Consider the following 15,464-nt stretch of genomic DNA (forward strand, 5'->3'; position numbering starts at 1 on the left):
GCCTGCTGTAACACTTAGCTGACTGCGTATGAATTAGGAGGACAACTACACCCAGCACAGACCCAGTACACTGAGGACAGTCACAGGCAGCCCAAATAGATTTTTTTTCCCAAATGATTTTGGAAAGGCCCACTGCCTATATTCAATAAATATATGTCTTCTGTCCCTGCCTCACCACCACTACTGGCCCTGGAGTATGTATAATTACTGCAGGGCGCAATGCTCTGCACGGCCGATATCCAAAAAAAAAAAATGTGCAACACTGCAAAAAGCAGCCTCCACACTACTGCACACGGTTAGATGTAGCCCTAAGAAGGACCGTTGGGGTTCTTGAAGCCTAAAATAACTCCTAACACTCTCCCTATAGCAACTCCAGCAAGACAGCACTTTCCCTGAACTATGTCAGAATGCATCTGTGGCGAGCCGCGGGAGGGGCCGATTTTTATACTCGGGTGACACCTGATCTCGCCTGCCACTCACTGCAGGGGGGTGGTATAGGGCTTGAACGTCGCAGGGGGAAGTTGTAATGCCTTCCCTGTCTTTCTATTGGCCAGAAAAGCGCGCTAACGTCTCAGAGATGAAAGTGAAAGTAACTCGAACATCGCGTGGTACTCGTCACGAGTAACGAGCATCTCGAACACGCTAATACTCGAACGAGTATCAAGCTCGGACGAGTACGTTCGCTCATCTCTAATTACGATCACGTTTTATCTCTTTTTTATAAGGGCCTATTCAGAAGTGCGTACATATCGGCCGGGTTTTCACACCTGACCATATACGGTGTCCCTCTCTGCAGGGGGATGGGCTGGGAGCAGTGCCCCCGTTCCGCCCCTCCCATTGCAAACAGTGACGAGGGGCGGAGAGGGGGCAGGAGCTCAGTGCACTGCTCCCGTCCCATCCCACCTCCTCGCCCTGCAGAAAGGGACAGCGTATACCGGCTGGGCGTGAAAACCCGGCTGATATACGCACGTTGGAATAAGCCCTAAACATCAAAGTATTATTTACTTTTGCAGCTGCTAAATATGTTCCCTTCTAATGTTTTAAAAGCACAACATCCATTTCAGTAAAAAGTGAATAAAAAGTATTCCGTCTTATTATAAAACCATTGAATTGGAACCAAATGGAAATGGAAAATAGAAATCAGTCTACCTTGACCCGAACTTCCCGAGCCTTGGGTGGGGCGACTTCAATTTCTTCCATAACAAATGGCTTTTTAAAACCATAAGTCACCGCAGCCTTGCATTTTATGACCTAGAACAAAGCATAGAATCAAATTATTGTAATCACTTTAAATTATTATAAATAAAGATACAGTTTAAAAAAATGAAAAACATATCAATACTAGCTATTGATTGATTATGCAGTACATTGATAGCTGAGCATTAAACTATGTGGCAGAGCTGATGTCCTATTTTTATGTCTTTTTCTGGAAAAACTGAATGTTTGGCAACACATGAAAATGTGTAATAAACTTGATGTCTATAATGAAGAATAGCTGCAGGAACACATTAACAACTATTATTAAAGATACAGGTCACTATAAATTGTTGATAAATATGATCACAATATATTTTCTAGTGATAATTCAGCTTCTAAAACGTTACAGATGTATCTATTTTTTATTACAACAAAGGCAAAAGTTCCCTATTTTTATGGTCTCTCTAGGATTGGAGTTACTGCATCAAGCTTGATGTTAAATAACATGTAGGTGGCGCTCTGCTAAAGGGAGAAGAGTTTCATATCTACATTTTATTTGTTAGCATAGTCATCTGTCAGTGACATTTATATGACTTTTTATTGTAGGTACGAGCCTGTAAATAATTTACTGTGTGCCGTCCTGATTAACACCTTCTACAGCTTGTCTATATAACACAGCCTACTGTCTACTAACCAGCTGCGTACTAACACGTAGTGCCCGTTGCTGTACATTATGGGACACATTTTACAGTCAAATACTTAACTAAGAACTGTAGGATTATAATATGTCCTTTTTTAACCATACAACTGTGTAACTACAAACCTTTTAGGGTGACTTCACACACATGGACATATTTGCGTGTGCAATGCACAAAGAATAACACCCATTGATATCAATTGGTTTGCTCCTACTTCACTTTTTTGCGCATGGATTTTGCAGAAAGAAAACACAGCATGTTCTATTCTTGTGTGCATTTGCGCACCACAGGTGCCTATAGAAGTCTATGGCGGGAGGTGTGCAAATGTACACTCAAATGGGCAACACGCTATGCAATTCTGTGAAAAGAAGAACGCCTCTGGACCTCAGTAGGGGCTAAATAGTCTTTTAAATCGGGGTGTGGTAGTGTCCTGTGTGCAAAAAAACCATGCCATGCGTGCACAAAACGCACACTAAGATGCACGAATACGTGTGCAGATCTACAATATGCATTGTGCATAATCCTGTGATAAGGAGCCCTTAGACTTGGATTTTACTAATGGGGCAGGGCATTAGGCAAGCCTTTGAAAAGCCTTTTAGTATGGATTGGTTGGGATTATTGAGATGTCGGATAGCATTACGGCAGCCTGTTTATGCACCACAGCAATCTGCCATATGTAATAGGGAGATCAGGTGAGTATTATCAAAGTAGAACCGAAGACCCGCAGACCAATCTACTGTATATGCAGCTTTATGCACACCTAGTTTTCATTATGCAAGACGATTACCACCAGATATGTTGGCGTATCCACGAATGACTTCAAGCAGCAGCACTGTGCCTGCCAAAGATATTCATAACAAAGTACAAACTTTCCTGCCCCACCTGTCTCTCTCACCCATGCCTGCCAGTCATAGTAGGCTGGAATTCACACTGCGGAAGGTCTGTTGTATGCGTGTTGTGTATTTATATACTCCCATTAGATGTGGAAAAGATTTCTGCTAAGTGTGTTGACATTTCCCGCAGTCTTACATGTCTTTTTTTTTTTTGTTAATACTTTTTTTATTAAAATTATAAGGAAATATAACATACATGAGGAAAGCATTAGGAGAGGCAGAAAACTTGGTTACAGAGCATGTACATTTCCCAAAAAGCACGTAACAATGTTGTTTATTTTTGGTTATTTTAACTAATATGTTAAACAGCATAATACCAAGCTTTTATAATGTTATGGTAGGGGATAGGGGAGAGGAAAGGATTGTGGGAGGGGGGGGGATAGGAAATTGGGGTATAGGGATGGGTGGTGAGGGTGGTGGGAGTAGGGAGGGTTAGGCAGAAATTCTCTTTTCTTGAAGGAAGGAAGGAGCGACACACATAAAAAGGTGTCTGTCCTAACCGCAAAGTTTCCAAGTACTGATTCTTTCATGAAAATCTTGGGGTCGGCCTGGGAGTCACATTACACCTCAAATTCTAGGGCATGATTTAGTCTGCCACGGTTTCCATATTGATGAAAATTTGTGATGTGATCTGGAGGCCCAGCTTGTTAGTTCTTCGAATCTACAGAGTTCATTTACCTTAGCTAGCCACTGGCTGGCTGTCGGAGGATCGAGTTGTAGCCATTTTGTAGGGATCAATGCTTTGGCAGCCATTATGAGGTGAGTGATTAGGTTGGACTTGGAGGGTTTATAACTAGAGGAAGGCATAGCTAAAATTACCTGTTCTGGTGATAGCCTAAAATTGCTATCTGAAACTTCTTGTATCTTTAGTTCTACCTGGTCCCAGAAGGGTCTTATTGCTGAGCAGGACCACCAAATATGCAATAGGGAGCCCACCTGGTTACCACAGCGCCAACAGAGGTTTGAGTCAGCTAAATTGTAGGCAAAAAGCCACTCTGGAGACTTATACCATCTTGTCAGCAATTTATAATGGTTTTCCTGTAGCCTGACACATTTTGAGTGTCCATGTGAACTGCTCAAAACACTCCTCAGCTCCTCTTCGGATAGTTTTATATTTAGTTCCTTCTCCCATGAGAGGATAAAGGCTGGTTTTACTATCGTTTGGGACGTGATAAACTTCTTTTTAATCAGAGATAGTTTTCTACTGGAACTGTTAGATGTTAGCATGATGCGCTCAAGCTCTGAGTATGGGCGAGAGGATGGGTATGTTTGATTGAATTTTTCCAGGGTTTTGTCTAGGTGTAAATAGGAGAAGGAGTTGAGGGGCGGAATTGCGATTTGCGAGATAAGATTCTCCATGTATTGTTTGTTATTAGATAAGCGTGTCTGCCAAAGGTCTGCAATAGATAGATTTTCAAGATATGTCCACATTTTTTCTGTGTGCGTGTCAAATTTTAACCCTAGGAGATTCGGGATTAGATTTAAGGGGGCAGCGGGGGATGGATGGGGAGCTAACTCAGCACGGAGGGCGTCCCAGGTCATGCACACTCCTTTCAAGAGGGGGTCAAAGGAGGCTTTCCTGAAGAGTTTTTGCAGAGGTAGCCACATATCCCTCAGGAAATGTTTTCCGTAAGAAGCTTGTGCCAGACTCCTCACTATTTTGTTTTTCGATGGGAAAGTTAATTCTAGCCATTTGGTTAGTTGGATTGATTTGTAATAATGGGAAATATCAGGTAGGTTGATCCCTCCATGCTCTCTTCTCTGTACTAGGAGGTTGTGCGCGAGGCGGGGTCTCCTATGCTTCCATATGAATCTTGAGAACATTATCCTAATCTGTTTAAAGAAAGAGTCTGGAAGGAATATTGGTAACATTTGCATCTATATATATAAAGACGAAAGCCCTCACTGACTCACTCACTCACTCACTCACTCACTCACTCACTCATTCACTGACTGACTGACTCACTGACTCACTGACAGACTCGCCAAAAGTTCTCCAACTTCCCGATGTCGTAGAAACATGAATTTTGGCACAAGCATAGATTATCTCCAAAATAGGAAAAGTAATTGGGTCCCAACTCGATTATTCAATTCTAGCGCAAAAGAATTAGCGTCGAAATTTAACGTACATAACCTAAATCTCTCACTTCCCAATGTCATAGAAACTTAAAATTTGGCACGGGCATTGATTATGTCATAAATAGGAAAAGTTAATGGGTCTCACCTTGATTATTTAATTCTATGCGCAAAAGAATTAGCGTCCAAATTTTACGTACGGAATCTAATTCTCTCACTTCTCGGTGTCATAGAAACTCAAAATTTGGCAGGAGCATTGATTATGTCATAAATAGGAAAAGTTAATGGGTCCCAACTCGATTATTTAATTCTATGCGCAAAAGAATTAGCGTCCAAATTTTACGTATGGAATCTAATTTTCTCACATAGAAACTTAAAATTTGGCACGGGCATTGAATATGTCATAAATAGGAAAAGCTAATGGGTCCCAACTCGATTATTCAATTCTATGCGCAAAAGAATTAGCGTCCAAATTTTACGTACGGAATCTAATTCTCTCACTTCCCGGTGTCATAGAAACTCGAAATTTGGCACGAGCATTGATTATATCATAAATAGGAAAAGCTAATGGGTCCCAACTCGATTATTCAATTCTATGCACAAAAGAATTAGCGTCGAAATTTTACGTACGGAATGTAATTTTCTCACTTTCCGGTGTCATAGAAACGTGAAATTTGGCACGAGCATTGATTATGTCATAAATAGGAAAAGCTAATGGGTCCCAACTCGATTATTTAATTCTATGCGCAAAAGAATTAGCGTCCAAATTTTACGTATGGAATCTAATTTTCTCACATAGAAACTTAAAATTTGGCACGGGCATTGAATATGTCATAAATAGGAAAAGCTAATGGGTCCCAACTCGATTATTCAATTCTATGCGCAAAAGAATTAGCGTCCAAATTTTACGTACGGAATCTAATTCTCTCACTTCCCGGTGTCATAGAAACTCGAAATTTGGCACGAGCATTGATTATATCATAAATAGGAAAAGCTAATGGGTCCCAACTCGATTATTCAATTCTATGCACAAAAGAATTAGCGTCGAAATTTTACGTACAAAATGTAATTTTCTCACTTTCCGGTGTCATAGAAACGTGAAATTTGGCACGAGCATTGATTATGTCATAAATAGGAAAAGCTAATGGGTCTCAGCTTGATTATTTAATTCTATGCGCAAAAGAATTAGTGTCCAAATTTTATGTACGGAATGTAATTTTCTCACTTTCCGGTGTCATAGAAATGGGAAATTTGGCAGGAGCATTGGTTATGTCGTAAATAGGAGAAGCTAACGGGTCTCAGCTTGATTATTTAATTCTATGCGCAAAAGAATTAGCGTCCAAATTTTACGTACGGAATGTAATTTTCTCACTTTCCGGTGTCATAGAAACGTGAAATTTGGAACGGGCATTGATTATGTCATAAATAGGAAAACTTAATGGGTCCCACCTCGATTGTTCAATTCTAAGCGCAAAACAGTTAGCGTCCACATTTTACATACGAAATCTAATTCTCTCACTTCCTGATGTCACAGAAACTTGAAATTTGGCACGGACATTGATTATGTCATAAATAGGAAAACTTAATGGGTCCCAACTCGATTATTCAATTCTAAGTGCAAAAGAATTAGTGTCCAAATTTTACGTATGGAATCTAATTCTCTCACTTCCTGATGTCATTTTTTATAATGGAAACGTCGCATGGTTACCTCCCCGTGGTGTTTCCTGGGTAACGCAGAGAACCATGCAAAATGGTGAACATATGTTTTTCCGGTATCTCTAAAGTAACCACGACTTCAGAAGATTTTCCATGTGAACACCAGATAAACACCAGTACCAAATTAACTCGGGAGAAGCCGGGTATATCAGCTAGTTTTATATAAAATCTTGGGCACCAAATATGTTTGTATAAGGTTTCTGCGACCGAACCTAGAGAGCACTGGTAGGTCATATGTTTTCAATGCTAAAGTAATGTCTTTAAGGAGTGGAACAAAGTTACTTTCAAAGAGGTGTCCAAGATTTTTAGTTATTTTAACCCCCAAATATTCTATGCATGTCTCTGACCAAGGGAAATTGGAGGTCCTTTGGAGTTTTTTAATCATTTCCGAAGGTAGCGTTACATTCAATATAGTTGATTTTGCTGTATTCACTTTGAAATTGGAAAAATATCCAAAGGTTTCCAAGGTGTTTTTTAGGCTTGGGAGAGCTTGTTCTGGGTTGGTTAAGATGAACAGTATGTCATCCGCAAAGGCTACAGATTTTAGAGAGAGTTGGTTAAGGTGGATTCCCTGAATTTCGCTGTTCTGGCGTACTAATTGAAGTAATATTTCTAATGAGAGGATAAAGAGTGTTGGGGATAATGAGCAGCCTTGTCGAGTTCCATTAGTAATAGAAAATGGTGGTGAGTCATTCACCTTGATTTTGGCATGAGGAGGTCAGCAGGAGTGTTTATGATGATGCGCTTGTCTTTGTGAATCAGGAGACCAAAGGGAAACATCCACGCATATTGTAAATTTTTAGCTCTTAGAGCTTCCAGCAGGGGTCGCATTTGTCTTCTTTTGGCTAGAGTGGAAGGGGCCAAGTCTTGGAAAAGCTGGATTGGTGATTCTTGGTAAGTTATTTGTTCCTTTTCTCTCGAGGCAGATAAGACTGCATGAGTGTTGTTGAAGGACAGGAGGCCGCAGATTATGTCGCGCGGTGGTTCACTTGACTTTGGCTTTGGGTGCACTGCTCTATGTATTCTTTCAATCGTAATTGCGTGCACTCTCTCTTCACCCAAGAGTTCTGTGAATATGGTGGATGCTATGTTTCTGAGTTCATCTGGTGAGTGGGACTCAGGGAGGCCTTTTATCCTAATATTGCGTCCCCGACTCCTGTTTTCCTGATCTTCAATCAACACCAGAGCTCTATCTATTTGGTCTCTCTGCTTTGTAATATGATCTGTGAGGTCGTTTGTTTTAGTGATGTCATCTGAGTACGAGTTTTCAAGCTCCTCAACTCTGTTGCCAATGTGTAAAATTTCAGTTTTGATAACGCTAAGTTCTGAGAGGACTGGTTGAATGGCTTGTGCCAAGGCATTTTTTAAAAATTCTTTGGATATGTTGACTTTCTGAGAGGTGCCCAGGTCGATCTCATTGTCACTTTCTAAATCAGATTCTGTGGGGTTGTCACCTTCATTTGAGTATGTTAGAGTCTTTTTAGAGATTCCTGCAGGTGACTGGGCACTCCTCTTTTTTAAGTATCGCTGCAAATCCATCTAATTTTTGGAAGCAGATTGCTGACCAGAAGCGTGGCCAATTTTTTCTTTACCAGTTTTGACCATTTTTACTGTTTCTGTTATCAAGTCGCAGCTGCGTAGGGCACAGTATGTGGTTATGGATCAGGGCATATCAGCTCCCGGGGACTGGTTGCTTCAGAAAAGAAACTTGTGTTTGGGATTTTGGGCTTCTTTGTTTTAAATTTTTACTTTTTTTTTCTCCTCTTTTTCTCTCTCCTCCTATTTTTCTTTATGCTCTTCCTCCCTCCTTTCCTTTCTTTTGTTTTAGGATATGATTTTAGGTAGTAGAAAGTAGATATAGGTTGGTTGGTGGGGAGGGGGGGGGGGGGTCAGTCGCTTTCCAAGAAGAGGGACTACACCAGGTATGTTCAGTGATGTGAGATAAGTCCCAGCTCTCTTTGATTTTTATTAAAGCCTTTTGTAAGGCTAGGTTATAGTGTCCCTGTGTTATTTGTAATCTGAGATGTGTTGTAAATCTCAGCACGCTGAGAGAGCTGGTTTCTTATGTCCCTGGTGAGGGCTGTGAGCTCCGATGTAGGGAGAATCACAGACACAGAGTATGCTGCTGTCAGATCCGAGAGATATAGCGCTGTTCTCTCTGTTATCAGCGCTCCGTACGTTCAGGCCAGTGTGTTTTCTTTTGCTGAACTCTCCTGACAGGGAGAGTCAGCTTCTATTGAGTTATGAGCACTGAGAAGCCCTGTGGGGAAGTTTGCAGTATGTTTCTATAGTGTCGCTGTCTCCCTGCACGCTGCTCTCGGCCACAGCTGCTAGAACCAAGATGGCGTTCCCGCCTCAGCGACCTAACCGGTCTCAGGCTACAATGTCCCTCTCAGCATCTCAAACGGCTCTGCAATGTTCCTCTTTTCCTCTCCGGCGAGTGCAGGAGGTACCCTGAAGTCCGGTAAGCTCTTCACTTTAGCTACAGATGTCTTTACAACGCTGGCTTGTGTCGGCAGCAGGAGAGCTTTTTCTAATGCGTCTTCACTCTTCTGTGTCTAGACCACGCCCTCCTCCCCCCCCCCAGTCTTACATGTCGGAGGGGCTGTTCTTATTAGGATTTTCATGTACTTTATGTTAAACATACGTGAAAAAAACATATACAAGTTATACATTTTTAGCATAACTATACATTTTTAGAAATGTAGTTAAACAGTCATATGATTCTATACATTCAAATCCACATTTAAAAACGTATATGGTTTTCACTATAAACTATTTTTTTCTTAATAAAGTTTTGTAATTAAAGGATTTTTTTCCTTTTAAGTCATTGGATAACAAAAAATGTATTTGTTACACATACGGAAACATACAGATATACATTTCCATATTTTCCCCATTGACTGTAATGCAGATACGTTTTCATACTTTTTTTGTGGGACATAAAAGGGTGCACTTTTGTACCTGACAAAAAATGTTCACATGCATAAGAGTGGTCAAACATAGTCAACGGCATGCACTTTTGAACTGCATTAAACAAATTTTATTGATTGGGTACATCAAGTAATACTTTTTAATATTTTTTATACTGAAACATATATCTTTGGCGAATGTTAAAGTCCTAATCTGAAAATATCTACCGATTTGTAAAGTGCTGTGAAATACGTTGGCGCTGTATAAATAAAGATTATTATTGCTCCTGACCAACACATAATGATTACTATAAAACCTTCTAGAGCTTATGCTGCTTTTACATGGGCTGAGAATCTCTAGTTTCCCCGAGCTGGTGATGTCAATCCCGAGCTGGTGATGTCATTACCAGCTCATCTGCGCTTGGACAGCCTGTGTAGACTTAACGATCCATACTTAAACTGCATGAGCTGGCGCTGATTTTTATGCCGACTGTAACTGAACGACGAACAAGAACCTCACGATTCCCCTTCACTATTGCGAGGTTTAAACTGTACGATTATCCTTCAGTTTGGCTCTAAACAATAATCGTTCAGCATAAACACAGCATTAGGTTTTTGATGGAAATGCTCTATTAAATGGCTCTGAAATTGGCCACGGAGAAAAAACTAAGCAAACAAACACAAAAAAACTCCTGTTGCTAACGATCAAAATGCATTTTGCAACTCCATATGGTAAAATTCTGCAAAAAAATGCAAAATGGAGAAATACTAAGATTTACAAACAATGTTATTATCTTGTAGCTACAAAAAAAGAAAACATGAATCAAATTTATTATGGATGAAGCCAAAAGTGTTTGTAGGGTAGATGTTTGTGATTCTGGCTTCAGTGGGCGATCTATAAATATATGTTATTTAATGTCAACATCAATTAATGGAATAAAGATGACAAACTGTACGCAGGAATAAAGACATTTGGCTGTACTGAGGTAAATACGGGTTATCCTCTACTAGTGCGACGACTTGCTAAGTGGGTGGATTCTAGCATTCAAAGTAATAAATCACAATGCACATGCGGTGTCATGTAAAAGATATAGAAACAATACTAATGCCTTCTAGTTATTACTGGCTAATATAATCAGAAATACACATCTGTAATTACATGCAATAAAGCCACCCCATGTTGTTTTTTATGTTCCCTTGTATGTAATTAGTCGGTAATGTTAACTTCTTTACAATGACCCCCAAAATTGCAGTTAAAGTTAAAATGGTCTTTTAGAAAGGTGGTCCTCTCAAAGGAAACGTCTATTATGCAAGGACTTAAAGGGGTTGTCCCGCGCCGAAACGGGTTTGTTTTTTTTTCAACCCCCCCCCCCCGTTCGGCGCGAGACAACCCCGATGCAGGGACGTACAGAAAGCTTACCGGAGCGCTTACCTTAATCCCCGCGCTCCGGTGACTTCTCTACTTACCTGTGAAGATGGCCACCGGAATCCTCTTCCTCCGTGGACCGCAGCTCTTCTGTGCGGTCCATTGCCGATTCCAGCCTCCTGATTGGCTGGAATCGGCACGTGACGGGGCGGAGCTACACGGAGCCTGCATTCTGCACGAGCGGCTCCATTGAAGACAGCAGAAGACCCGGACTGCGCAAGCGCGGCTAATTTGGCCATCGGAGGGCGAAAATTAGTCGGCACCATGGAGACGAGGACGCTAGCAACGGAGCAGGTAAGTAAAAAACTTTTTATAACTTCTGTATGGCTCATAATTAATGCACAATGTACATTACAAAGTGCATTAATATGGCCATACAGAAGTGTATAGACCCACTTGCTGCCGCGGGACAACCCCTTTAAGGGAATTAAACGTGTAAAACAAAAACTCTGATGTTGAGTGGTCTTCTCAAAGTTTCAATAAACATGCCAACAATACAACCGCAGTTCACAAATATGAGCCATGCAATTCTACACATTTCTATTTGCGAAGTGACGATTTCAGCCTGGCTTTAAGCTCCAAGGTGTTGTATTTGTAAAGTCTATTGGAATAATGCAACTTATTACTTTATAACATGGTTATAGATAGAACAGTTGATACATATTCTCATTAAAACTGCCTATTACATCATTTTAAAATGACCTCTGTTGACCTACATTTTGACTGCATTTTCAAAGAACCGACTTTTTAATGATATTTGTGAATTAAGGAAATGAACATGGAAATCGTGTGTTCCTTAGGTCTCTGTGGGTGAATTGTGTATTGCTCATTGGGTGCTTTCTTGCAGATTTGTTTGTGGAAAACTGTAATATATGTAAAAGCCATAAAGTAATGGCTTTTACATATATTACAGTAATAATATATGTATATAATTAATCAATATCCTTAGGAACTAAATATACAATTATGGGTAAATATAAAGAATAGCTCCTCATGTTCTCCATGCTATAAACTCAGCATAGATCTTTCAATCATTGCTATATTCTATCCAAGCTAAATGTTCTGCATATTATGCTATTTTCATTCAAACACAAGAGAGCTCACCTTCCCCACAGTCGACATCTCTGCTGAGATAGAGGGTCCTGAGATGCAGAAAGAAGTTTTCAGGAGTTATCTGCTGGACAAAATTTTTCTGCTCTGAAATTGAACCAGCTGCAGTTTATATAGAGGATTGTACCAAAAGCTGACTACACCCATTAAAGAGCCCTTTCTTGGCAGGACATACACAAACCTCCTCAGCGTTCCGGAAGATGATTCTCACCAGGTGTGCCAGCCGTACAAGTCCACATAATATTTGATAGTCCTCTATTATTTTCCTTTGTTCTGTAAATTTTAGCAAAGTTATTCAACATAGTGTGATTTGAGGATTGCAAATGGTGGAAGCTTTGCCCACACACTTAGCTTGTCTGTGTGATAGCTACAGTAAAACTGAATGTTCCATAATGGAAACAGTGTGATAACATGAATTCCACACGGACTAACATTAGAGATGAGCGAGCACCAAAATGCTCGGGTGCTCGTTACTCGGGACGAACTTTTCGCGATGCTCGAGGGTTCGTTTCGAGTAACAAACCCCATTGAAGTCAATGGGCGACCCGAGCATTTTTGTATTTCGCCGATGCTCGCTAAGGTTTCCTTGTGTGAAAATCTGGGCAATTCAAGAAAGTGATGGGAACGACACAGCAATGGATAGGGCAGGCGAGGGGCTACATGTTGGGCTGCATCTCAAGTTCACAGGTCCCACTATTAAGCCACAATAGCGGCAAGAGTGGGCCCCCCCCCTCCCAAAAACTTTTACTTCTGAAAAGCCCTCATTAGCATGGCATACCTTTGCTAAGCACCACACTACCTCCAACAAAGCACAATCACTGCCTGCATGACACTCCACTGCCACTTCTCCTGGGTTACATGCTGCCCAACCGCTCCCCCTCCCCCCCACAGCGCACACCAAAGTGTCCCTGCGCAGCCTTCAGCTGCCCTCATGCCACACCACCCTCATGTCTATTTAGAAGTGCGTCTGCCATGAGGAGGAACCGCAGGCACACACTGCAGAGGGTTGGCACGGCTAGGCAGTGACCCTCTTTAAAAGGGGCAGGGCGATAGCCCACAATGCTGTACAGAAGCAATGAGAAATAGAATCCTGTGCCACCGCCATCAGGAGCTGCACACGTGGGCATAGCAATGGGGAACCTATGTGCCACACACTATTCATTCTGTCAAGGTGTCTCTGCATGCCCCAGTCAGACTGGGCTTTTTAATTCATAGACACAGACAGGTACAACTCCCTATTGTGAAGTCCCTGTCGACCGACAGCATGGGTGGCTCCCTGGAACCCACCGGTGATACACAAAAATATCCCATTGCATTGCCCAACACAGCTGAGGTAGTAATGTCGTGCTTAATGCAGGTGGGCTTCGGCCCACACTGCATGCCCCAGTCAGACTGGGGTTCTTTACAAGTGGAAACAGATGCATTTATAATTCCCTGTGGACCCACAGCATGGGTGGGTGCCAGGAAGCCACCGGCGGTACATAGAAATATCCCATTGCATTGCCCAACACAGCTGAGGTAGTAATGTCGTGCTTAATGCAGGTGGGCTTCGGCCCACACTGCATGCCCCAGTCAGACTGGGGTTCTTTACAAGTGGACACATGTAGGTTAAACTCCGTGTGCACCTACAGCATGGGTGGCTCCCTGGAACCCACCGGCGATACACAAAAATATCCCATTGCATTGCCCAACACAGCTGAGGTAGTAATGTCGTGCTTAATGCAGGTGGGCTTCGGCCCACACTGCATGCCCCAGTCAGTCTGGGGTTCTTTGCAAGTGGAAACAGATGCATTTATAATTCCCTGTGGACCCACAGCATGGGTGGGTGCCAGGAAGCCACCGGCGGTACATAGAAATATCCCATTGCATTGCCCAACACAGCTGAGGTAGTAATGTCGTGCTTAATGCAGGTGGGCTTCGGCCCACACTGCATGCCCCAGTCAGACTGGGGTTCTTTACAAGTGGACACATGTAGGTTAAACTCCGTGTGCACCTACAGCATGGGTGGCTCCCTGGAACCCACCGGCGATACACAAAAATATCCCATTGCATTGCCCAACACAGCTGAGGTAGTAATATCGTGCTTAATGCAGGTGGGCTTCGGCCCACACTGCATGCCCCAGTCACACTGGGGTTCTTTACAAGTGGAAACAGATGCATTTATAATTCCCTGTGGACCCACAGCATGGGTGGGTGCCAGGAAGCCACCGGCGGTACATAGAAATATCCCATTGCATTGCCCAACACAGCTGAGGTAGTAATGTCATGCTTAATGCAGGTGGGCTCCGGCCAACACTGCATGCCCCAGTCAGACTGGTAATATGTACCTTAACAGTAACCGCGTTGGTGGTAATGTGGTGGTGACTGCGGACCTAGTAGCGCGGTTTTATTTTGTTGGTTTTCGGAATGTGGCCAGGATTAAGTGGGCCGTGGCGGGGGATGTTTTGGAGGCACTACGTGTCCTCTCCACGTGTCCGTGGTTATATGCACCTTAACAGTAACAGCGTTGGTGGGAAATGGCCTCACCGCCATCATGTCTTTGGGAAGCCTCTGTTTCCACACCCCAGAGACATACCATTAGCAGTGGTATAGGCAGAGCCCAGAATTAGTAACATTTCAGCCGTAGCATTAGCGACAGGCCCCACTAACATATCACTAGCAGCATTATAGGGGGAGCACAGTCTTAGTTCCATTTCAGTAATAGTAGCAGCCTACACAGGCCCCAGTAACAATTCCGAAGCAGCAGTATAGTGGGAGCGCAGTCGTCGTTCCATTTCAGTAATAGTAGCAGCCTACACAGGCCCCAGGAACAATTCCGAAGCAGCAGTATAGGAGGAGCATAGTCTTAGTTCCATTTAAGTCATTGTAGCAGCCTACACAGGCCCCAGGAACAATTCCGAAGCAGCAGTATAGTGGGAGCGCAGTCTTAGTTCCATTTCAGTAGCTGCAGTATAGCCAAGGCCCAAGTTACATTTATGTAGCTAAAGTGTAGGCCAACCCCACTCACACTTCTGTACCATGAGTGCAGGCGAAGAACATACAAATTGCTATGATTACACTGTAGGTGAGGGCCCCAAAACATTGGTGTACCAACAGTACTAATGTACCTCAGTAAAAATTGGCCATGCCCAACCAAGATGGCAGGTGAAACCCATTAATCGCTTTGGTTAATGTGGCTTAAGTGGTAACTAGGCCTGGAGGCAGCCCAGTTTAACTAAAAATTGGTTCAAGTTAAAGTTTCAACGCTTTTAAGAGCATTGAAACATATAAAAATTGTTTACAAAAATTAGATGAGTGAGCCTTGTGGCCCTAAGAAAAATTGCCCGTTCAGCGTGATTACGTGAGGTTTCAGGAGGAGGAGCAGGAGGAGGAGGAGGAATATTAGACACAGATTGATGAAGCAGAAATGTCCCCGTTTTGGATGGTGAGAGAGAAC

General features: G+C 42.4%; 1 protein-coding gene across 1 annotated transcript in view; it reads right to left on the reverse strand.

The window, feature by feature from the left end:
* LOC136572951 (alcohol dehydrogenase 1-like) overlaps positions 1-12,165 on the reverse strand; it is a 77,357-nt gene extending 65,192 nt beyond the window's left edge. The window contains exons 1-2 of the mRNA XM_066573996.1: positions 12,023-12,165; positions 1,150-1,251 (exon numbers count right to left, since the gene is read on the reverse strand). Coding sequence (XP_066430093.1) covers positions 1,150-1,251; positions 12,023-12,040 — 120 coding nt within the window. The 5' untranslated portion in view covers positions 12,041-12,165. The remainder of the gene's footprint in view (positions 1-1,149; positions 1,252-12,022) is intronic.
* Between the last annotated feature and the right edge of the window lie 3,299 nt (positions 12,166-15,464).

Source organism: Eleutherodactylus coqui, chromosome 7 (assembly GCF_035609145.1).
Source record: "Eleutherodactylus coqui strain aEleCoq1 chromosome 7, aEleCoq1.hap1, whole genome shotgun sequence".
Classification (NCBI taxonomy): domain Eukaryota; kingdom Metazoa; phylum Chordata; class Amphibia; order Anura; family Eleutherodactylidae; genus Eleutherodactylus; species Eleutherodactylus coqui.